Source organism: Pongo abelii, chromosome 8 (genome assembly GCF_028885655.2).
Source record: "Pongo abelii isolate AG06213 chromosome 8, NHGRI_mPonAbe1-v2.0_pri, whole genome shotgun sequence".
NCBI lineage: Eukaryota > Metazoa > Chordata > Mammalia > Primates > Hominidae > Pongo > Pongo abelii.
Window position 1 is genome coordinate 23042782 of NC_071993.2, and position 24256 is coordinate 23067037.

Sequence of the window (24256 nt, forward strand, 5' to 3'; positions counted from 1 at the left end):
CCAAGAAGTGGCTGAAGTGATGACTGTGGTTGGGCGGCATGGGAGGAAGAAGGGAAATTGAAGCTTCTGAGTCTAGGCAATTGGAAGAATGGCAGGAAGAGGAAAGAAAGAGGAAGAGAACGGGGCTTTGAAGGGCCATGAAAAGTTCTGTGGAAACGGATTGGACATCCTAGAGCAAGGAGATGTGGCAGTGCAGGTCTGCAGCTTAACGGAGCCTGGGCAGGAGGTGGCTGATGTGGGTTTCATCTGCACAGAGATTCTGGCTGACGCCTGTATTTGGAAGAATGCAACAGTATTTGCGTATTTGAAACTACAGCCAGTCCTTGGGCCAGAAGCTGAGGCTGAACTGCCTCTTGATTTACAGCTTCCACACCCAGTTTCCATTCTCCCCTAAAGCACTGGATTCAGGTAATCGCGAACGCACTTGGCTCCTCCCGCACTGACCGCTGCCCTCGGCGGGACAATGGGAGCCCTCGCAGCCCCGAGCGTTCCCAGGGCGCAGGCGCGGCGCGGCGCGGCGTCGCCTAGCAACGAGGCACAACAAGGGACTGGGGGTTCGTCTGCTGGGTTTGCGGAGCAGCTAGCTCCTCGGCGGGATCTCCCGGCAGGTAAAGGTAACCCGTGGGGTGGGGAGGCCCAAGGCAGAGGCCTGAGGAAAACCTGGGAAAGGAGAAGGTGCCACGTGGGCGCAGACTGCTTGGGTCAGTGAGGCAACACCTTGCTGGGCGTTGTTAGTTCCTGCCTCGCGCCCGCAGGGTTAGATGGGGCTTGGGGTGGGTTTCGTAAGCATCCCGCAACCTCCCATTCAACAGGTGACAAAACTGAGGCCCGAGAGGGGATCTGAGGTGAGATCAAGTCAGATTCTGTTACTTGGCTGTGAGCAACTCAGAAGTGGCCTCGATTTCTCGAGCCCTCCTCCTCTTTAAATCTTCTCAAAGCAGAACTCATTAGAAAACATTTAAAATCATAGACTGAACGTTCACGAAGAACAAATACAAAGGACCAATCAACTCGTGAGAAAAAAAAATGGCTCCAGTAGTCAAGAAGATGCATTTTTAGAGCAGAGTTGTTTGCATATCCAATGCCCTGAAGTTTTCACCCAGTTAATTTACTGCTAGAGATTTATCCTAAAGAAATAGTTGGGGATATGGATGAAAATTTTATGTACAAGGACGTTCTTTGCAGCCCTGTCCATATTTCCAGAAAATTAGAAACAAATTTCAACAATCAGAGACTGGCTAGATAGCTAATGGATTTTAAAATATTTGAAATGGCATGTTATGCTAATCCACTGGAGATGATTGAAGCAATGAAGGGAAACTGAGACTTCATGAATTTATTTGTTAATATAAGAATTTAGTATGAATATGAACCCAGGAAGGGAAGGTTAAAGTAGGGGACAGAAATTGAGGCAGGATGTTAAGATCACTTTAGAAAAACCCACAAAGCCGGGTGCGGTGACTCACGCCTATAACCCCAGAACTTTGGGAGGCTGAGGCAGGTGGATCGCCTGAAGTCAGGAGTTCAAGACCAACCTGGTCAGTGTGGGGAAACCCGTCTCTATCATACCCAATATGGTGATAAAACACATAGGCTTTTTTTGGGGGGGAGACAGAGTCTCGCTCTGTCACCCGGGCTGGAGTGCAATGGCATGATCTCAGCTCATTGCAACCTCCGCCTCCCGGCCTCAAGCAATTCTCCTGCCTCAGCCTCCCCAGTAGCTGGGACTACAGGCACATGCCACCGCCACTCCAGGCTAATTTTTGTATTTTTAGTAGAGACAGAGTTTTGCCATGTTGTCCAGGCTGGTCTTGAACTCCTGCCCTCAAGTGATCCACCCGCCTCAGCCTCCCAAAGTGCTGGGATTACAGGAGTGAGCCACCACGCCGGGCCATGATAAAACACATAGGCTTTAAACTTCATTCTTTAGCTTAGGAGACACTCTATCATTGCAATACTGTCTGTGTAAGCTCTTCTAACCTCTGCACTATGCAATTGCTCAAAAACACTATCCTGAAGTAGGAAAAATTAGTTCGTAAGTGAAAATCAGATGATTTAAAACAACTTTATGCAGGTGTAATTAAATTGCCTCCTGAATATTATTCATAAGCAATTCTTTTATAAATCAAAGGCTGCTCTGTCTTGGAATTGGTTATAGAGTGCCATAAACTCTCTTTTTTTTTTTTTCCTAGAGATTAATTGTAGGATAGATTCTCATTTGCCCAGAATAGTTTCTGCATGTCTGCCTGAAATATTATAGGCACAAGGTCTAGGGCCTGTTCACTTTTCAAGCACCTAAGGAAGGTGTTTGAGATTTGAAAAAAATGCTTATATTGGCTCTAAAATATGAAAAGAGAATTGAAAAATTAGTGTTAATTAAATGTTTTATTAATATGAATTTTTTATTACATTTGAAAACAATTTTCTCATTTTACAAGAATTTCCAGGTGTATGTACTGATTGCTGAGTAATTTCAAATACAAATTTCAAAAGTTTTTATGATACAAATGACATTTAATGGGCGATGCAGGCACATTTTAACATTTTAATATATTGGCTATAGTGTGAATAAGCTTTCCCAGGCCCTCAAAAGTCTTAAAAGTAGTGTGGTCTGAAGTTAGAGACCTAGAATAAATGCCTTTCAGAAGTATCTAGGAGTTTCTATGAAGACGTGGCTTTTTAATGTATGTGATAAATTCTGGTCACTGTCTCTAATGCTAGGAGTTGCTTTTGACCTTTGACATGCAATTTGAGCTAACCCTGACACTGTAGATTCTCCCCAAGGATTTTCTACTTCCTAGGATTTCTATTGAGACTATGGTAATTTCCTTAAGGCTATGATAGACCGTTTAAGATTGCTCCTACCATATACCATTTAAGATGGCTCTGATGCTGAACATAATTCCACAAACTCTCATTGAAGAAAACTAGATAGATTTCCTGGGTTATTCTAATAGACATTAACATCTTGAAAAGGTTTTTTTTTTTTTTTTTTTTTTTTTTTTTTTTTTTTTTTGAGACAGTCTCACTCTGTTACCTAGGCTGGAATGCAGTGGCGCAATCTCGGCTCACTGCAGCCTCCGCCTCCCAGGTTCAAGTGATTCTCGTGCCTCAGCCTCCTGAGTAGCTGGGACTACAAGGCATGTGCCACCACACCTGGCTAATTTTTGTATTTTTAGTAGAGACAGGATTTCACTATGTTGGCCAGGATGGTCTTGAACTCCTGACCTCGTGATTCGCCCACCTCAGCCTCCCAAAGAGCTGGGATTACAGGTACGAGCCACCTGCCCGGGCTGAAAAGTTCTTTGAACCCGGGCTGGTTACTCCTCTGTGGTATGTTAACTATGTATAAATTCCATTCCTTTCACTTTTTCCACACAGACATGGACTTATGAGGACAAGTGGAAAGTAAGTAACCTCAGTTTCCCCAGAATGTATCTCTTCAGATTTTTTAATTGCTTTTTTACTGAGCTGTGGATTATGAGAGAAAACTTTTTGTTATCCGGGAAAAGGAGACAAATGTTGATTCAAGACCTGGTAGATTTTGTATACCATTTATAAGATCATTACTCCTAGGAAAAATGGAGTTAATGAGGTTTATAAATATAAAATGCCAATTATGTACCAGACACTGTTGTAGGTGTTTGGGATAGATCAGTGCAAGAAAATAGACAAAAACCTCTGCCTTTGTGGTACATTCTTGCAGGTCTCAGAAGTAACTTGATGGGCTTAGTCTCTTAAGCCCATCATAAGCAAGCTATAAAAATGGTAAATGATTTCTTGTTATTTAAGTTATGCCACTAATATATTCACCTCCTTTCTAAACTGAAAGCCAGGACTAACGCTCAATGATCTTATCAATAAGTTCCTTAAAATTGCAGAGTTTGAAATTGGGATGTAGGTGACATATTTGTATATATGTGATAATTTTTACATGTATTGCATTGTGTTTTAGGAGGTAAAAATTTAAAGGAGAAAATAAACCTCCTCTCAAGGGCACAGGTAATTGGGAAATGTATGTGCAAATGTCAGTTTAACCATATATTGCATCTTTTTCCAGGATGGGTAAAAAGATAAAGAAGGAAGTAGAGCCTCCTCCTAAGGATGTGGTAAGTTTCTGATTTGAATACTAGTAGCACTTTAACAACCAGTTATAAAAATAAATTGTTCACACAGTTTGGCATGTACCAGTATATACATGAATACGCGGTGGCAGAAGTCCAAAGTCTGACTAATGATAAGATTAGTCAGAGAAATCTAACATTATATAAACAAACATTTACAACATTGTCATTATATAATTAGCACAATTAGAGAGTAATTATTAGCTTTTCCAGTATGTAGATGGCATGTTTATAGCATAGTTAATGAATAAATAGTTTGGGTTGCTCTTTTAAATACTTACCATTTACATTTGCCAGCCTCTCATTTATGTTAATTAATCAAGCAAATTTTCAAAAATAACTGGAAGTTCTGCTATAGCTATTAGATATGTATATAAGGTTGTCTGGTGATGACCATTGCACGTGAGAAGTCCCTATCCTTTCCAGTTCTATCGAGAGACTAGTCTGGCATCATCATCTTTATTCCAAATGCTAAGTAATTCATTCCCCACTGAAAGCTCTTCTCTCTCTTTAAAAACAGGATTTTATCTTCTCTCTTTAAAGTTTATCAATTATTGAAAGGTTGTGTTAAAAGTGAAAAATGACCTTGGACAATTTTCAGTTTAGAAACTTATTTTGAAACAGACATTTGGTGTGATTTCCTTCAGATAAATCAGGAATAGAAAAGAAATAAGTGGAGTCCACAGACTCACAGCAATTTCAAATTTGAAAGAAACTGGGCTAATGGCAGAAATCTGCCCCCTTGGGAGCTTTGTGGTTAAGACCCTGGGGGCCTTGAGCCAGCTCTGCCTCTTGCCAACTGTGTCATTGTGGCCAATTTGCCAAATTTGGCCAAGTTATTTTGGTTTTTCTTTAGCTCCTAAATGGGAATCATAATATCAAACTCATTCCTGTTGTTGCATGAATTAAAACAAAATAAATTACATAAAGGTCTTAGTGCCTGGCATGTAGCATTTGGAAAATAAGATCTATTATCATGAGAATCCTCTGGACTCTGCTTCTGAGACACACACACACACACACACACACACACATGCACCCCTGTGCAATCCACTAGGTATGATACTTCAATACAGTTGGGAACAAAATCTACAGAAGTGCCCATCTTCCCGGGTCCAGGAAGGCTGTGCAGGGGTAGACATTGTGATCTCATGATGTTTCATCATTCTGACTGCTTCTCTTAGGACATATTCCTAAAATGTTGCAGATTGTCTTATTTTTTTTCATTGCATCCACAGTTTGTATTACACCCCTTTTTGCTACCAAATAGCATTAATGGCATCTTATTAGCAAAAACATATTCTGATTAAAATTAGAATTACGGAGCTAATAAATAATAGATGTATATGGCCAATACACTTTCTATAACTTCATGTCTTGCTGATATTGTCCTCTGGACTCCAATCCTTGGGGACACGATGGAGAACTTGAGAAACACAGTGTCCTAGCATTAACAAAATAGAGCTCTTTCTTCCTCAGCTCCCAACAGCCTTGGAGGTAGCCAATGGCAGGTGTAACATTGACCAATGGTCCTTACTTTTCCCTGCCTTTCCCAGGGGACTTCTACTCTGACTATAAAACTGACAGAATGTTGGGAGGCTGAGGTGGGTGGATTACGAGTCAGATCAAGACCATCCTGGCTAACACGGTGAAACCCCGTCTCTACTAAAAATACAAAAAATTAGCCGGGCGTGGTGGCGGGCGCCGGTAGTCCCAGCTACTCTGGAGGCTGAGGCAGGAGAATGGCGTGAACCTGGGAGGCGGAGTTTGCAGTGAGCTGAGATCCCACCACTGCACTTCAGTCTGGGCAACAGAGCGAGACTGCATCTCAAAAAACCAACCAACCAACCAACAAACAAAAACTGACAGAGTGGTATTAAAATAATATCTAAGCCCTTTTCTACAGTATTTGTTCTCATACTTCAAAGCAGTATGCCACAATTTATAGTATCTTAACCTGGAACTTGTTCCAGAATATACCTCTAAAGTCAATGAAGATTTGTTGTACACATTGTAAATGAAAACCACATTTAAAGAGAAATATAACTACTTAAGAAAATAAACTTTCCTCTGTCAACTAATGGTAATTTGCTTCTTATATGTTTCCTAGAAATATTGTTTCCAAAGACTTTAATTTTTATCAGGCTTTCCTCTATAGTTTAAAATGAGTAATAAAGACAGCAAGAAAAGTGTTGGTATTAGGATTAGAACAAAAAGCTCCCTTTGCTTTTCTGAATATTCTCATTTGTTGTAACAATATATGCAGACATGGTACTGATTTACATTTCCTTCTCATAAAAGAGACACTAGCTAAGAAGATGCCTACATATGGAAAAGATATGGCTTGATCGACCAATACAACTATATTCTTCCTTTCCAAATCATTTCCATATCTGGCCAAAAGGTTGTTTGTGATGCTTTAATAAAAGGAAAATTTACTGTGGAATATTGCGTAAAAGAATTCCTAATAGAAATGACTCTACTAGACACTGAATACTAGATATTCAGTGTCTAAGAGTACCTGCTCTGGGGCTATCTAGCCTGAGTTTGGGTCCTTAGTCCATTATCCACTTATGCCCATCTATGAACTTGGGTGAACTTTCTAACCTCTGTGCACCCACAGTGAGGATGTGATACTGCTTAATTCATAGGAATACCCACTCACATCAGTGAAGTAAGGTTAGATCAATGTAAGATGCTTAGAACAGTGCCTGGCATTAGATAAGAGCCTGGTAGATATTATTATTAATGATACAGTTGAGGGTGCTGTTCATCATTCTACAGAACTGAACAAGTTTGTATGAACTGTCAAAGGAGATAGGGAAGTCAGGGATGAGGCATGGAAAACCAGCTGGCCACTGAAGTCCCCTGAGGCCTGGTGTGTGGCCATCATGATTTATGGTCAGATCTTTGAGTTTGCAAGCATGGAAATTGTAGTCTTTTAATATTTCAGAGGTGATTGAGCTTCAGTGGATAAAGCCACAAGCTCTAAATGCCCAAGAGACTATGACCTGGCCCTGGAATCATGATGATTAAGTATCAAGTTAACTGAACATTTATGTTAATGGGTCAGGACTTTCTTTCCTTAGTTAAATGCACACAGGAAGCTAAGCAGGGTGAGTATAGAATCAGAGCAATGGAAAGTAGTACAACATGCCCCCTCAGCTGCACAAACAAATCCAATTCCTGGGAAGAGGGTGAGGTCTCCTGGGTTTTCCTGGACCTCCTTCATCAATCTCAGAACTCAACCTTTCATTCTTTGTCATAGACTGACAACACTACTATGGACTTTACAAAATAAATAAATAAATGGCCTGTGCTTGCCCTATTGGACAGCACAGATTCAGAACATTTTTATCATTGAAGATCTATTGGACAACACTATTCTAGACAGTATTATTCCTTAACAGAGACATAAAAATATTCTAGAAGCCTATGGCCACTCGAATTGACTGGGCTTAAAATTCAAAGCTTAGCCAAAATGCTTCCATTTGCTTTCATTCTTTTTGTAAATAATTTTGTTTTATCATTTATTTTGCTATGTAAAGAAGGTATAAGGACTTCTTTTCCCATTTTTCTCCCTCCTGACAGTTAGACACTATGAATAAAAAATATACATTCATAAACAATATACATATATGAAACCATATGGATAATTTTCAGCTTGCTCACCTTACTCCAAAAGTTTGCTACTTTGATCAGGTTATAAAGTAAACTAAAAGGTATTTTAGCTACTTTCATTTTAATCTTTAGACATTTTAGCAAATTTTTCCTGATGTCTAGATATTCTCTACTGAAAGTTCCTATTAGACGAATGCTGTCTACCTCCTCCTGTTTATCTATCTCTCTCTTTTCCTATAAAATTAGCACCTCATGATCTGGGACCACTGATGTAGTAAACATATTGAAATAGAAATTTTAAAAGCTTTTTATTTATACTTATTGGCACCATAAAAATCACTCAACTGTGATGATCTATTTTCGCTGAGGTCATCTTCATAATTTTGTATTTTTTTAGACCTGTGCTAATACTATAGCCACTAGGCACATGTGGTTATTAAAATTTGAATTTATAATGATTAAAATTATTAATTTTAAAGGCCAGGTGCAGTGAGTGACATCTGTAATCCCAGCACTTTGGGAGGCTGAGGTGGGAGGATCGCTTGAAGCCAGGAGTTCAAGACCAGCCTGGGAAACATAGCAAGACTTTGTCTCTATTTTTTAAAAAAGAAGTTAAAAATTCAGATTCTCAGTCGCATTAGTTACATTTCAAGTGCTAAAGAACCGCTTGTGGCCTGCGACTACCATATTGGATAGCACAAAATCAGAACATTTTCATTGCTGAAGTTCTGTTGGACAGCGCTATTCTAGACAGTATTATTCCTTAACAGAGACATAAAAATATCTCTAGAAGCCTATGGCCACTCTAATTGACTGGGCTTAAAATTCAAAACTTAGCTAAAATGCTTCCATTTTCTTTCATTCTTTTTTGTAAATAATTTTATCATTTATTTTACACAGAGCATGAAATTATAATTTCTCAACGAGCTCGTTGGTGACTGACTTTCTCATAGGAAAGCAGATGGGATATGTAATGACAGCACAGTATTATTTATTTAGTCATGTGGCACTCTGTTGTAGCTATCATTTATTCTCAGTGTCCTTTTTAAGAAAAAATTACTATAATGGTGCAGGCTCTGTAGGAGAAACAAATGTCATGCCACGTTTCTCTACTCTCTGCCAAACATTCGTATTTCTCCTTTGTCAGCCCATTGGATTGCAACTCTTACAGTCTCAAGCTTCCCTTTGAGCTTCTCATACCCCATATTATCTTTTTTTCTTTTTTGAGATAGGGTCTTGCTCTGTCCCCCAGGCTGGAGTACAGTGGCACAATCATGGCTCACTGCAACCTCCACCTCCCAGGCTCAAGTAATCCTCCCTGCTCAGCCTCTTGAGTAGCTGGGACTAAAGGCACACACTGCCATATCCAGCTAATTTTTGTATGTTTTGTGGAGACAGGGTGACACTATGTTATCCAGGCTGGTCTCAAACTCCTGGGCTCAAGAGATCTTCCCACCTCGGCCTCCCAAAGTGCTGTGATTACAAGCATGACTCACTGCACCTGGTCTTTAAAGTTAATTTTAATTATTATAGATTCACATTTAAATAACCACGTGACTATTAAATGATATTTACTAAAGCTTATGTTTAAACGTATTTTCGTGTACTCTACCTACTCCTCTGAGACTTGTTCTTCTGTGGTGATCACGACATACCCGTCCTTAACCACAGTATCCTTATTCACACGCTTATATTCACACAGCTTTAAAAATATAGAAACATGAGAGGTCTCTGGGGTGAAAGTTCCAAGAGGGAAGGGAAATCTGTTTTGGATGTGAGTTGGTGGAGAAGATGGCCAGCTGGGACGTGAGGGAAAGTGCCTTAAGTGGTGAAGATGATCTAAGGCTGTGGTTCTTAGGAGTTTGCGGGGCAATCAAGGAGCCTTATGAAGGTAGGTTGGGATCTGTGGACACTCCTCCCTCTGAAATGTACTCCAAGTATTTTGCATATAATTTCACATAGAGAATGTACCTTCAAAGCCTACTGATAGCTCCATGGACCTCAGATTTAGAGCCCTCTCTCCTGACATCAGCAAACAGTACACAGTTAAGGCACTTTAAGGCCACAAGCATAGAAAAAGTTTCCAGGAGACTTTAATACATTCCTTTACAGACATTTTCCAAGTACTACCATCACCCCAGTACTGCTCATAGGTGATGGAGACAGAGAAACAGCATGGTCCTTTGCCTAAAGAAATGTATTTATTTGCTGGACAAATATAGGGTGCCTACCATATGCAAGCATTCTTCCACATCCTGGGCATAAAGATGGGGAGAAAGGAAAGTTCAGGCCCCAAGGCAGCTTATATTATAGTGGGAGAAACAGTCAATTAATAATAATATAATTCAGGTAGTGATACGATCAATGAAGAAAAATAAAGTATGATATGGTAAGGAGTGTGATGGGGCCTCTTTAAATAGAATCTTGGTCAGGGCAGGCCTTCTTGGTGGGATCTCAACCAAAACACACTTAAATGAAATGAGGGGGTAATCTGTGCAACTATCTGGGAGGGGACCCCAGCCAGACCACAGTAACTAAAGCCTTACGCAGTGTGTTTGAGGAATGCCAGGAAGGTTGGTGTGACAGGAGATTAGTGAGCAAGGTGTAGGACAGGGTCACAAAGTTAGTGAGATGGTGGCAACCACGTAGGACATTAAGCTATGTTAAGCAAGTTGGACTTTTTCCTAATGTGCAAAAAGGAGAATTCGTTGGAAGGTGACAAAGAGAGGAGTAGAGACATCTGATTTATATTTAAAATGAAAAATAAGATCGTTCTAGCTACAATGTGGGAGAAACATGAAAATTGGAAGACCAGCTTGGAGGCTGTTACAGTAGTGCAGTTAAGATCTAATGGCAGCTTGGACCCAGGAAGTCATCATGAAGAAGATGAGATGTGGCCAGAGTAAGGATGAGCTTTGAAGGTCGAGCTGGCAAGATGTGCTGATGGGTAGGCCGTGGAGTGTGAGAAGGGGACAAGTTGAGAGATCAAGCCTGAGCAATGGAGTGAATGGAAGTACAACATACTGAAATAGACACGTAAATCAAAGACATAATGCAGTGTGTTAAATTCAGAAAAATAACAGCTGTGGAAGAAGAGAAAGAAAAGCAAGCAAGCCCAGTTACCCAAGGAATTTCAACCCCCAAACCACCATGAATAAAAACAATAAAAAGTGTATCCAGAGAGATGGAGGCCTGACAATTAAATACACCATAACTCTCTATAGTTTCAAGTATTACTGTATTATTTTCTTTAGAAATGAAATAAAACTCCCAAGAAGTCCTGGGTGACATGTGACATGGCGCTCCCAGATGGTGACTTTAGTAAGAACGATTTTGGTAAGTTACTGAGGATGAAAGTCAGATTGGATATGTGCAGCAAGGAGCGAGAGTGAGAAAAGTAAGTATTCCTAAGGTTTTTGATTGTGAAAGACAAGGAAGGGTAATGTGGTGTACAGAGGATGATTACTATCTAGGGACAGCTGGTTTTTATTTTAAAATAAAAGAGCTTCAAGAAATCGGAGTTCAAGGAGGATTAGGTGGCTGCAGTTTGCAGGGTAGAGTACCAAAAGGAAGAGACCAACATACAGCAACAGCTCCAGAAATCCAGTTAATGGTCCTCTGGATTCTCTGAAATCTAATCTGTATGGGGTGAAACTCCACATGGCGAAGGATATGCATGAACAACTCTCAGGGTGCCGTTAAGTCAAACCCTCTCTAGAGCTCACAGCGGTCTGGGAAGCATTGTAATTTGCTTGGAAGGCATGGAGGGTCTTATTGAATACCTGGGGCATTAAGAAGAGTCCCCAGAAAAGTCATGCCTTAATAGTCGTGTGGCTAAACTATCCAGCCCTATAGTATAGGTTTCTCTAGTCCTGCCCTACCTAATAAAGCTTAAAAACGGGCTTTAAATAGATTAACCTGATCCATAAGTAAGATAGCTGCCTGCCAGAACAAAATTCAATATCCTTTAAGGAACACTCCTCCTCCCACAGTCCCCAAGAGTCTAGATGCTCAGCTACATAATTTTCACAATGCCCAGTATCCAATACAAAATTATTAGATGTGCAAAAAAGGAAAATGTGACCTATAACCAGGAGAAAATCAGTTAATAAGCCAATAGAGGAGGCAAAATGGGATACTAAAAAAACTCAATTAACTGAAAAAAGGCAGGATAAAAGGAAAAGGGAGCAAATGTGACAAAGTGAAAACAAATAGCAAGATGATCAATTAAAACCCAACCATATCAACAACCACGTTGGATATAAATAACCTAATATTCCAATAAAAAGTGATTGTCCAACTGAGTAAAAAAGCAAGACTCAACTCTAACCTGTCTATAAGAATCCTCCTTTACATATAAAGGTACACATAAAAGTAAATACATGAAAAAAGATATATGCCATGCAAACACAAATCATAAGAAATCTGGAGCACCTATGTTAATACCAAATGAAATATATTACAATTTCAGGACAAAGAATATTACCTGAGAAAAAGATGGACATTTTATAATGATACAAAGGTTTTTTGTTTTTAATGGTCCTAAGTGTTATGCACCTAATAACACAAGTTTAAGATACATGATGGCAAAAAAGGCTATGCGATAGCATAAGAAACAATGAAATACTTAGACATTAGTTTAACAAAATAAAATCAATACCTATATGCTGAAAACTATAAAACATTTCTGAGACAATTAACTAAGACGTAAATAACTGAAGAGATAAAAGTACTATGTTGGATACAGATACACTGCTTGTAGGAATGCAAATAGTAGAACTACTTTGGAAAAATAAATTGTATTTTTTTCTTTTTTTGAGACAGGGTCTCGCTCTTTTGTCCAGGCTGGAATGCAGTGGTATGACTGTAGCTCACTGCAACCTTGAACTCCCGGGTCAAGCGATCCTCCCACCTCAGCCTCCCAAGCAGCTAGGACTACAAGTGCATGCCACCACACCTGGCTAATTTTTTCACTTTTTGTAGAGACAGGGTCTCACTATGTTGCCCAGGCTGGTCTTGAATTCTCAGCCTCAAGTGATTCTCCTGCCTCAGCCTCCCAAAGTGCTGGGATTACAGGCATGAGCTGCAGAGACCCAAATTATATTTTCTTACAAAGTTAAACATGCACTTGCCAGACGAGCCAGAAATTTTACTTCTGGGCATTTGCTCAAGAGAAATGAAAACATTTGTCCATAGGAAGACTTGTATAAAATGTGCATGGCAGCTTTTATACATAATGGTTCCAACCTGAAACAACCCAGAGGTCTATCAACAGTTGAATGGATAAACAAATCGTGATATACAATGGGATACTACTCAGCAGTAAAAAGAAAGGTAAAAACAAATTAGATCCATGAAACACGGATCTCAAAAATATTCTGCCTCATGAAAGAAGCCTACACAAAGGGTCCCTATGTAGTAATTTCATTACTACTAAATTATAGGACAGGCGAAACTGATCTGCAGTGAAAGAAAGGAGATCAGTGGTTGTCTGGGACCAGTCATAGGAGGGGAATCAACTGCAATGAGGCAGGAGAGAATGTTGTGGGGCATGGAAACCTTCACATATTGTTTGGAGTGGTTGGTTATACAGATGTATATGTTTCTTAAAATTCCATACAGATGTATACATTCTTCAAAACTCATCAAACTTACACTGAAAATAACTGCATTGTATTACATCTAAATTGGCCCTCTGTAAGCTGGATTCAAAAGAAGGAAGAATTTCGTTGACAGGGAGGAGTTGACTACTCATGAGACAAAAGGGATGATTAATAATATAAAGTAAGATGAGAATGTGTCCATTCTGTGAGAATAGGAGATTGAGTTATCTAATGTGCTAGTCTTAGCATCTGGCACTTAATAGGGATTCAATAAATGTTTATTAAATAAATGAATTAATGAAGGTGAATGAGTTAAAAAGCCAAAGCACCTATTAGGGATTGGCCTTGGATATTTTCTCTCATGTAATAGAAGAACATGTGCAGATATAGGTAGATTTGAATCTGCAAGTTGGAAGTTGATGGAGTTTCCCTCTGGTAACTTTATTTTTTCTGAAAATTTTTCTGGATGAGGAGGAAAGAAAGGGGGAAGTAGGAGTGTTAAATGTTCAAGGATAGTAGAAATGTTTGAAATAATTTTGTTCTTTTGAGAAGGAAAACTCAAGTTTACAAAAGAAATGTAGAAACCTGGTTTGCAGTGAGGCCCTCTCAATTTCTGGTCATGAATTTATAATTATACTAATTTTCTTCTAGTTTAACATTCTTTGAGAATGGCTGGACACTTGGGTATAAATGCAAAGAAAATACTAGTGTTCACTTGTGGTTTGGGTTTGAGAAGATTCATCTGGTGAAAAGACAGACAAGGAGGTTTACAGTTTAGCAGAAGTGTTATTCAGATAATAGAACATGCAATCTAAGCAACTTAAGAGGGGAAGAAGGGAGAAAGCTGATAAAGGGAGAGAAAGCAGAGGGAATAAATGGACTGGGGTTCCAAATGCAATTGAAGAATCTCTGTAGTGGGAGTAATCGAAAAAGTCAAGCTGTATCTTTCACCACTTGCTGGTTGGCTACCAAGAACCCCTCAGAGCCTGAACACTGTGGGTGCTGCAGGAAACCCATCTATGGGCAGATAGAGAAAAATTAATGGATTCTCAAGCATAATAGCAGAAGACAAAGCTGAATGATAGATGGATGCTACTGAGTCGGAATTAGTAAAAGAGACAGGAGAGAACTTTCAGAAGTAATGAGAACACTTCTCTTCTGTCTAGGATATAGTAGTAGCAGGTAGCAGCAGGCATTTCTCCAGCTGCAATAACTATGAAAAGCAGATGGATTTAAAACTATGATTGAAGAGCTTTGGAAAGGCAAATTAAAAAGACTGACAATACCAAGTGTTGGTGAGGATGTAGAGCAACTGGCAGCAGGCATTTCTCCAGCTACAATAACTATGAAAAGCAGATGGATTTAAAACTATGATTGAAGAGCTTTGGAAAGGCAAATTAAAAAGACTGACAATACCAAGTGTTGGTGAGGATGTAGAGCAACTGGAACTCTCATTCATAGCTGGTGGGAATGTAAATTGATAAAACCACTTTGGAAAACTGTTCAACAGTACCTACAAAAGGGAAACATATGTCTACTCTATGACTCATCAATTCCATTCCTAGATAAATACCCAAGAGAAATGTATGTATCCACAAAAAGACATGTAAAAGAATATTCATTGTGACTTATGATTTCCTCAAACTGGAAAGAAAAGAACCCAAACTGGTATATTTACATACTGGAATATATTATATAGCCATAAGAAGTATGACTTAGCTATATAAGCAGAAATGTGAAAGAACTGCAACAGGTATTGCACTGAGCTAAAGAAACCAAATATGAAAGAGTGAATGTTGTATGATTCCTTATATGAAGTTCAAAAATGGAAAATTAAGTGATTATTTTAAAAGTCAGAATAATGGTTATCTCTCATGGGGGCAGGGTGGCTTAGGAAAGGAGTGTGAGGAAACCTTCAGAGATACTGGAAATGTTCTATATCTTAGTTGGAGGGATCTGAATTAATATTCTGGAAGATCAAGTGGAAGAAATACCTAATAACACAAAGAGAGTCAATTTTGCTTTTTAATCCAATCTAACAGCCTTAGTTGGATTTATTTACCCTAGTAATGTTTATTTTGATCATTGACATATTTGATTTTATTCCTATCATTTTATTTGAAGTTGTGGTTTTTCTTTGCTATGTTTTCGTCTTGTCATTTCTTTTGTATTTTCTGTCCCTTTTCTGAATAGAGCAGTTTTCCTTTGTTTCCCTTTCTTTCTGGCAGTGTGGAACTTCGGTTACTTGTTGGTAGCCTATCTATTAAATACACATTTTAACCTACATTTTTTCTATTAATGTAAAAATAAATAATAGCTAGGCAATATTCCTCTTTTTTTAAAACCAAAAATTTTCTTTAAAACCAAAAATTTTCTTTACCTGTTTTGTTGAAAAAAAAAATCTGTTTTAATTCCAAGCCACTATTAGTTTTTTTTCCTTATAAATCATTATCACTTCAGGAATCCTTTCTTAAGAATTGCATTGGCCGGGTGAGTTGGCTCATGCCTGTAATCCCAGCACTTTGGGAGGCTGAGGCAGGTGGATTCCCTGAGGTCAGGAGTTCAAGACCAGCCTGGACAACATGGCAAAATCCCATCTCTACTAAAAATACAAAAATTAGCCAGGCATGGTGGTGGGCACCTATAATCCCAGCTACTCGGGAGGCTGAGGCAGGGAGAATAGCTTGAACCCAGGAGGTGGAGGTTGCAGTGAGCCAAGATCGCACCTTTGCACTCCAGCCTGGGTGACAGAGTGAGACTCCATCTCAAAAAAAAAAAAAAAAAAAAAAAAATTGGATTATGATTCACATCATCTGCAACTTTTAGTAAGCTAAACAGCAAAATACATTTTACTGTATTTTTTGATCCACCACAATTGTTTTTATATTTTGGTCCTCCCAAGTTGTGGCTGGAGATTTTGCCTGAGCAATTTGTTTAAGAGTATATGGTTGATATACTTTTTGAGTTTGTGAATGCCTGAACATCTGAATGATAACCTAGCCAGACATAAACTTCCAGAGTCACAATCCTTTTCCCTTGGACCTTTGTTGATCATCTTTAATAAACAGCCAGGAGAAGGAAAGGTATAGGTCATTTGCTGAGGTCTTTCTTCTTATTATTCAATATTATTTCTGCTTCTTGTTGTATATTTTCTATTTGGTCAAGCTAATATTTTATCCACCATAAACAAATATTCCCATTTTAAACCACCTTGTGTTATTTTCCCCATTTGTATATCCTCCCTTCTTATCGCCATCCATCCCATCTTATCTGTTCTTCAAATCATATCTGAAGTTCTACCACATCCATGGAGCTTTCTCTATTTACCCCAGTTTCAAATTAATTTCCCCACACTCATCATAGTATTTATTGTCTCTGCCATATGTTTTGCACTTCATAAAATCCTAGAATTTTATATCTGGAAGAGATCATACTCCAGCTTCCTAACTTTTCAGATTAAAAAAAGCCATGGTCAGTAAGCCACATGTGTCACCTGGGTGATGTGAGGTCCTAGGGCATTCTGGGGCTACCCTTTAATACCTAAAGAAGATGGTTCTCAAGCCCCAAACCCTAACTACATTCAGAAGTCCTCCCTTAAGATTTCTGTGGATTTCCAGGGCCTTCTGCTCTCATGATCAGTGTTGCAGCCAGCATCCCAGCCATTCCTCTTGGCTCAGCTAGAGGCCACCTTTTCTCATTGGATCATGTCTAGAAACACAAGTGCCACCAACCTGTTGTACACAACTGATTTTTTACTGAAGATTTGTCTTCTCTAAAAGGGTCTAAGAGCTTTAAGAACAAACAGACTTTTATAACTTTTATAGCTTCTAGTATAGTGGGAGCCATAGAAAAACAGCAGCTTTACTTTGGGTGTTAGACAACGCTGTTCTAAAATTCAGCAGCCATTTCTCCTCCAAAAGGGAAGTTTTATACTGGCTATGTCCTTTCAGGTCATTGTTTCTTGCTATCTTTTTTCTTCTTTACTCTTCCAAACTCACACAATTATGTTTCCTTTGAGTAATCAGAGTAATATATTTCTCCATTCTCTACCTAAGACAAAACAATCTTAAAAATATTCCATGACATAGTAAGATGTCTATATAAGAAAGCCAACACAAAGAACCAGCTAAAGCTTTGAAATACAGTTTTTTTTCCTTTATCCTAAGCAGAACTCCATCCTTCATTAGTCTCTGGAAATGGAAGAAAAATAGTGTAATAATTTGTTTTCTCTTTGACCACAGAAGGCCTGTATGTGCTATGAACAATAGTTCAATTACACATTTCAATTACACATGAATTCTCAGGACACAGGTCTTCTTAGAGTCCTATATTTTCTTTAGACTATATTATCATTTCCCCTGTTCCAGGTTTTATTCAATTTTACATTGTTATATGCTGTTTTCTACTGCTTTTTTTTTATTGTTTTACATATGTAGTTCCTGCTTCTCTAGAGTCTAGTGGTTGGAAAGCAAGTATTGATTATTGAGATGGTCATAGAATAAAACATACACAGGTATTCAAGGATTTTGTGTATTGAGTAAGCATTATAATATATCATTTGATAAACATCTGTCATGTGCCAGATGATGTGCTAAGTGCTTTACATACATGGCCTCTACTCCTTTCCTTGCTCCTTTGAGATAGGTACTATTATCCTCATCAAACAGAAAAAGAAATTGACATTCTAGGAGCATAATTCATTTGATTCCACATGGCTAAATTGAGAAACTAGACCTGTCAGATTCCAAAACATTTTGCTCTTCCCACCATACCCCAGGCATTCCAATGCTGACAATTGTTTCTCTAGCGGTTGATGTATTTTTAATGAAAAACTTTGCAGTGCACTTATTGGGCGGTGACCACATCCTTTTTGCAAGATTACATTCTCTTTAAGTTTTAAGACCCATTCATTTTTAATGTGATTTTTAAAGCTCATATGTGAAACTGATAGTTTTCTTTCTGCCTTTCAGTTTGATCCATTAATGATTGAAAGCAAAAAAGCAGCAACTGTCGTGTTAATGCTTAATTCTCCAGAAGAAGAAATTTTGGCTAAAGCATGTGAAGCCATTTATAAATTTGCTTTAAAAGGTTTGGATTTTTTTCAGTTTATCTTTCCATTTCATTAATTTCTTAAAATATTTACTACCTCTTGGGCACTTTTCTTCCTAGTCTTTAACTTACTTGCTGTCAGATGAATTATTTCAGACAACCAGAACATTATTTAATGCATTACCTAAGAGCAATCTCTCTTCCTGAGTTCCTAGCTTAATCTTAAGGAGTAATTTAGTCACTGGGTAGAACAGTCATTCTGAAAGTTTCATTGTAGTTTTAGAAATTGCAAATGTCACAGAAGCTAAAAGAACTCCAAACAGTCAAGGCTGGAACAATTAGAACAACAAAGTAAAGCAGTATTGGCTTACAATCCAGGTGGAAAATAAGTATCCATGAGTCCATACTGATATAAATAAAATGGGTGAATAAATGGAAGGGAAGAGACAAATCTGCTATGCAGAAAAATTCCTAATAGTTTATGTAGACACTCTTGACTTCAAGGAGGTGAAATATAACCTCCAACTCTTTGAGTGGGAGGTGTACAGAGTGACTTATTTCCAAAGAGTACAATATAGAAATGCGGGAAAATAAGCTTACAATGGATAAACCTGACAAACACTACCGCAGCTACATGATCAAAATCAACACCACACGTCTGGGCGTGGTGGCTAATGCCTGTCATCTCAGCACTTTGGGAGGCCAAGGTGGGTGGATCACTTGAGCCCAGGAGTTTGAGACCAGCCTTGGCAATGTGGCAAAGCCCCATCTCTATAAAAAAAAGAAATACAAAAACTAGCCATGTGTAGTGGTACATGCTTTTAGTCCCAGCTACTCAGGAGGCTGAGGTGGGAGGATCACTTGAGCCCAGGAGTTCAAGACCAGCCTTGGCAACATGGCAAAACCCCACCTCTACAAAAAATAGAAACATTAGCCAGGTGTGATGGCACACGTCTGCAGTCCCAGCTACTTGGGAGGCTGAGGTGGGAGGACTGCTTGACCCTGGGAGGCAGAGGTTGCAGTGAGCTGAGATTGTGCCACTGCACTCCAGCCTAGGCAGCAGAGAGAGACCCTGTCTCAAAAAACCAACCAACCAACCAAAAAAAAAAAAACCCCACCAACTGTGATAAGTCCTATCAATATTAGGTGCTCTTCATATGATGTGATAAAAATGACACTTTATTTCTGTGTTATTTTTCTTAAAAATCTATAACCCCAGTCTAATAATGATTTTTAAAATCAGACAAATCCCAGTTCAGGTACAAAATACATAGCCAATGCTCCTCAAAACTGTCATGGCTATCTACAACAATCAAGTTTGAGAAATTCACATAATGGAGGCATTGTGAGTAATGACATAGGATCCTGGGACAGAAAGAAGATATTAGGTTAAAACTAAGGAAATCCGAATAACTAAGTACGTTTGTTAATAATAGTGTCTTCGTATTAGTTCATTAACTGTAAAAAATGTACCATACTAATATCAAATGTTAATAATAGGGGAAACTGGGTCTGAGGTATGTGCAAACTCTTTGTACTGTCTTTGTAACTTTTCCGTAAAACTAACATTGTTGTAAAACATAAAACTTATTTAAAAATTATAAATACTACACATCAGGTTCTACTGAAAGGTTTATTCATAGAGGATTTAAAAACATCAAGATGCTTATATTTTAGTCCTCATATTATTACAAATGATAAGATTAGACTTTTATTATGTTGCATGACATTTTAATTGAGAATATTAATTTAATTGAGAGTTTAGTATAACTAAACTGGTTTTTTTAAATAAACCATTTCAAACTAAGATAGGGACAATTTTGTTTTAAATAAATGATACTTGACATATTGTGTTGGAAAATGAATGAGAGAACAACAAATCATTCAATTAGCAAAGGGTTCAATACTCACCTTGCTTTGTCACTCAGGTCATCATTGGGAATCCAGATGTAAACCAGAGTGTTTCTGGAAGGTACTATATCTTTTTGAGTGGATGAGTGGATGGTGTAGAATCCTGGGTCAAATTTCAGGGAGATATTGGATTGTACATCTATGGCAGCATGAATCCCATTCAGTCTTATAGAGTCATTATACAGCATCTGGCTGTCACGTGTATCTTATTATGTGTTATCTCTTTTTGCATGACATGAAGAAATAGGCATGTAATTCACATGAAATCAATACAGAAATAATTTTCAGTCTGATGTTTTATACTAGTAGTATTTTCTAAAATTAAAAAAAAAAAATGATAGGACTTTGGCTTCTGGCCATGACGGACCACTCTACTGCTTGAAACAATGAATGAAACAGACCCAATATGTGAAAGTAGAGTAGACTTACTCTATTGGCGGAAACAATGAAGAAAATAAACCAGATATATGAAATAACAGTTGACAAGACCATCAACATCAGACAATAAAGGGCAGTGACCACTGACAGACAGGAAATAAGGGAAGTAAACCCTACGATTGCCTCAGATTTTTGACTTTGGAGAGCTTTTTGGCCATAGCACTGGAAAGGGTAACCTGGTGGATTCTCTGAGTTAAGAAGACAAACCTGAAAGTCCAGAGAAATAAAGGCATTCAGAGTTTTCTGGACAGAGTAAAGGAGAGTAATGAGTTTCACAGAAGGAGAACTCAGCAGATGTGTAAGGGGTCTCATTCTTGTATTTAGAAGAGTAGTGAGCAGCATGTACATATCAGGGTAATAGTTGGAACAAGAGGCACCCAAAGGATTGGGGTAACAGTGCCTGGTGCTCACATAGGGCTAGGAGTAATGCCTGTTTCCATCAGCCAGGCGGAAACTTCAGAATTCTTGGAGCATTGTGTAGAGTACACCGAGGAGTCTTGCCTTAGTATGAGAAATAATTAGTCCTAGATTTTGCACTGTTCTAGCACTACCTAGTAAATATTAAAAGCAAGACTTGAAAGGATCAAGTTGTTTCCAAGTAACTTAATTTGTCCCTGAAAAAAATCTTAAGAATACAGAAATATCCATTACACAAGAAGGTAAAATTCACAATGTCTTGCAACCAATAAAAAAATTACCAGGCATGAAAAAAAGCAGAAAAAATGCATAATAAGATATAAATCAATGAGTAAATCAAATTGACCCAGATGTTAGAATTAGTAGGAAAAGACATTAAAAGATTAATTACAACTGTATTCTATATGTTTAGAAAGTGAAAAGATGGAAGCTATAAGACAGATGCAAATACAACTTCTAGAGATGAAAACTTCAATGTCTGAAATGAAAAACACATAGGCTTTGATTAATGCAGATTGGACATTGCAGAAGAAAAGATTAATGAACTTAAATACATAGTAACACAAACTGTCCAAAATGAAGGACAGTGAAAAGAGATTTTAAAAAGATGAACAGAGATTCAATGAGGTATGAGAAAAATTCAAGTGTCCAATATGTGTGTAATTGGAGTCTCTGAAAAAGGGAGACAGGGACAGAAAAAGCATTTGAAGAAATAATGGCCAAACTTTTCCTAAATCTGATGAAAACTCTAAATCCATGGATCCAAAAAGTTTGTCAAAACCCAAGTGCAAAGAATGTGAAATAAACTATGCCATAGTACATTATAATCAAATTGCTTAAAACCAGTGATAAAGAGAAAATCTTAAAAGCAGCTAGAATCAGTAAAAACATGTTACATTCAAATAAAGATAAGGATGACAAAAGATAATAACAAATTATAAATCAGGATGATTTATCATCAGAAATTATGCAAGTGAGAAGTCTGTAGAGCAACAATCTTTAAAGAATAAAAGAAAAATAAAAACTTTCAGCACAGAATTACATATCCAGAAAAAAAATCTTTCAAAAAACGTAGGTGAAATAACATTTTTTTTTCCAAATATAAAAAAGCTAAAATAATTTATTTCCAGCAGATCTACACTACTACTTATAATAAAAAGAGGCCTTTTAGGCAGAAGGAAAATAACACTAGATGGAAATATGGATCTACAAAAAAGAATACAGAGTGCTAGAAATGGCAACATAGATGTTTTGTTATTTGAATCACTTCAAAAGCAAATTTATTATTTTAAACAAAAATAATCATATATTGTGCAATTTGATATATATGTATAAATAAAATATATGGCAACAACAGCCCCAAGGTAGAAAGGGAAAAAATGGAAGTATACTATTGTTAGGATTTCATATGTGAAGTGGCATAATACCACTTCAAAGTAGACTGTGATAAGTTAAAGATGTATACTGCAAGCCTAATGCAACCACTAAAATAACAAAATAAAAGATGATATTAAATAAGCCAATGAAAGAAATAAAACGGAATCAGTAATATTCACAGAATACATAGAAAAGAAGGCAGAATATGAAGAAAAAAGAAAACATGGAATAATGGGGCATATAAAAAACAAATAACAAGATGGTGGATTTAAATCTAACCGTATCAAAAATCAATTAAATATAAATGTCCTAAATACCTTGATTAACAGGGAGAAATTGGTATATTGGATAAAAAACAAGAGTAAACCACATGCCACCTTCAAGAAGTGCATTTAGAATATAAAGACAAAAATAATGCAAAAGGATGACAACAGATATGTCATGTTAGCATGAATCAAAAGAAAGCCCAAGCATTAGTAACAGAAATATTAATATTATAAAAGTAAACAGAGAAAAGAGTAGTACCAGAGATAAAGAAGGTCATTTTATAATGATAAAGGGATCAGTTAATCAAAAGACTGTGAAAAATCTTTTTTTTTTTTTTTTTTTTTGAGACAGAGTCTTGCTCTGTCACCCAGACTGGAGTGCAGTGATGTGATCTCGGCTCACTGCAAGCTCCGCCTCCCGGGTTCACGCCATTCTCCTGCCTCAGCCTCCCGAGTAGCTGGGACTACAGGCGCCCGCCACTACACCCGGCTAATTTTTTGTATTTTTAGTAGAGACGGTGTTTCACCGTGTTAGCCAGAATGGTCTCGATCTCCTGACCCCGTGATCCACCTGTCTCGGCCTCCCAAAGTGCTGGGATTACAGGCATGAGCCAGTGCGCCTGGCCGAAAAATCTTGAACAGTTATGTACCAAATATGAGATCTTCAAAATACACGAAGCTAATAATGCAAGGAGAAATAGATATCCACAATTAAAGCTGGAGATTTAAATACTCCTCTCAATAAATAAAAGAACAAGTAGATAGAAAATATATAAGGATATAAAGGATTTGACAATATCAGTGAATTTAACCTAATTAATATTTACAGAACACTTCAAGAGCAGTAGAGTACACATTTTTTTTTTCAAGTGCATACAGAACATTTATCCAAATAGATCATATTCTAGGCCATAAAATAAGCCTCAATAAATTTTAAGTGATTCCAATAACACAAAATGTATTTTCATACCACCATGGAATTAAATTAGAAATCAATAATGCAGAAAACTCTGGATAATTGTTAAGTAGTTAGAAAATAAATAACATACTTTTAAATGACTCATGAATCAAAGAAGAAATCAAAACAAAAATCAGAATTGAAAATTAAAACACAGCAAAAGATGCCACTGAAAGTATTTAGAGAGAAGTTTATTGCACTAAATGCCAATACCGGAAAACAAAGAAAGTCTCAAACCAGTAATCTCAGCTTCTATCTTAAGAAACTAGAAAAAGAAGTACAAGGCTGGGCACAGTGGCTCACACCTGTAATCCCGGAACTTTGAGAGGCTGAGGTGGGCAGATCATGAGGTTAGAAGATTGAGACCATATTGGCCAACATGATGAAACCCTGTCTCTACCAAAATACAGAAAATTAGGTGTGGTGGCATGCATCTGTAGTCCCAGCTACTTGGGAGGCTGAGGCACGGGAATCTCTTGAACCAGGGAGATG

General features: G+C 37.8%; 1 protein-coding gene across 10 annotated transcripts in view; it reads left to right on the plus strand.

The window, feature by feature from the left end:
• Positions 1-492: 492 nt before the first annotated feature.
• Positions 493-24256, plus strand: part of ARMC3 (armadillo repeat containing 3) — a 111489-nt gene continuing 87725 nt past the window's right edge. For 4 of the 10 annotated variants that reach the window (XR_008510342.2, XR_008510343.2, XM_054522057.2 and 1 more), the window contains exons 1-4: positions 538-608; positions 3382-3408; positions 4061-4109; positions 18319-18436. Coding sequence is in view for 7 of the 10 variants with exons in the window: in XM_054522057.2 (XP_054378032.1) it covers positions 3392-3408; positions 4061-4109; positions 18319-18436 (184 nt within the window). In the remaining 3 variants the exon portion in view is untranslated. Of the gene's footprint in view, positions 609-3381; positions 3409-4060; positions 4110-18318; positions 18437-24256 lie in introns of all 10 variants that reach the window. The other 6 variants (XR_008510344.2, XM_024253749.3, XM_024253750.3 and 3 more) reach the window with 3 other exon arrangements.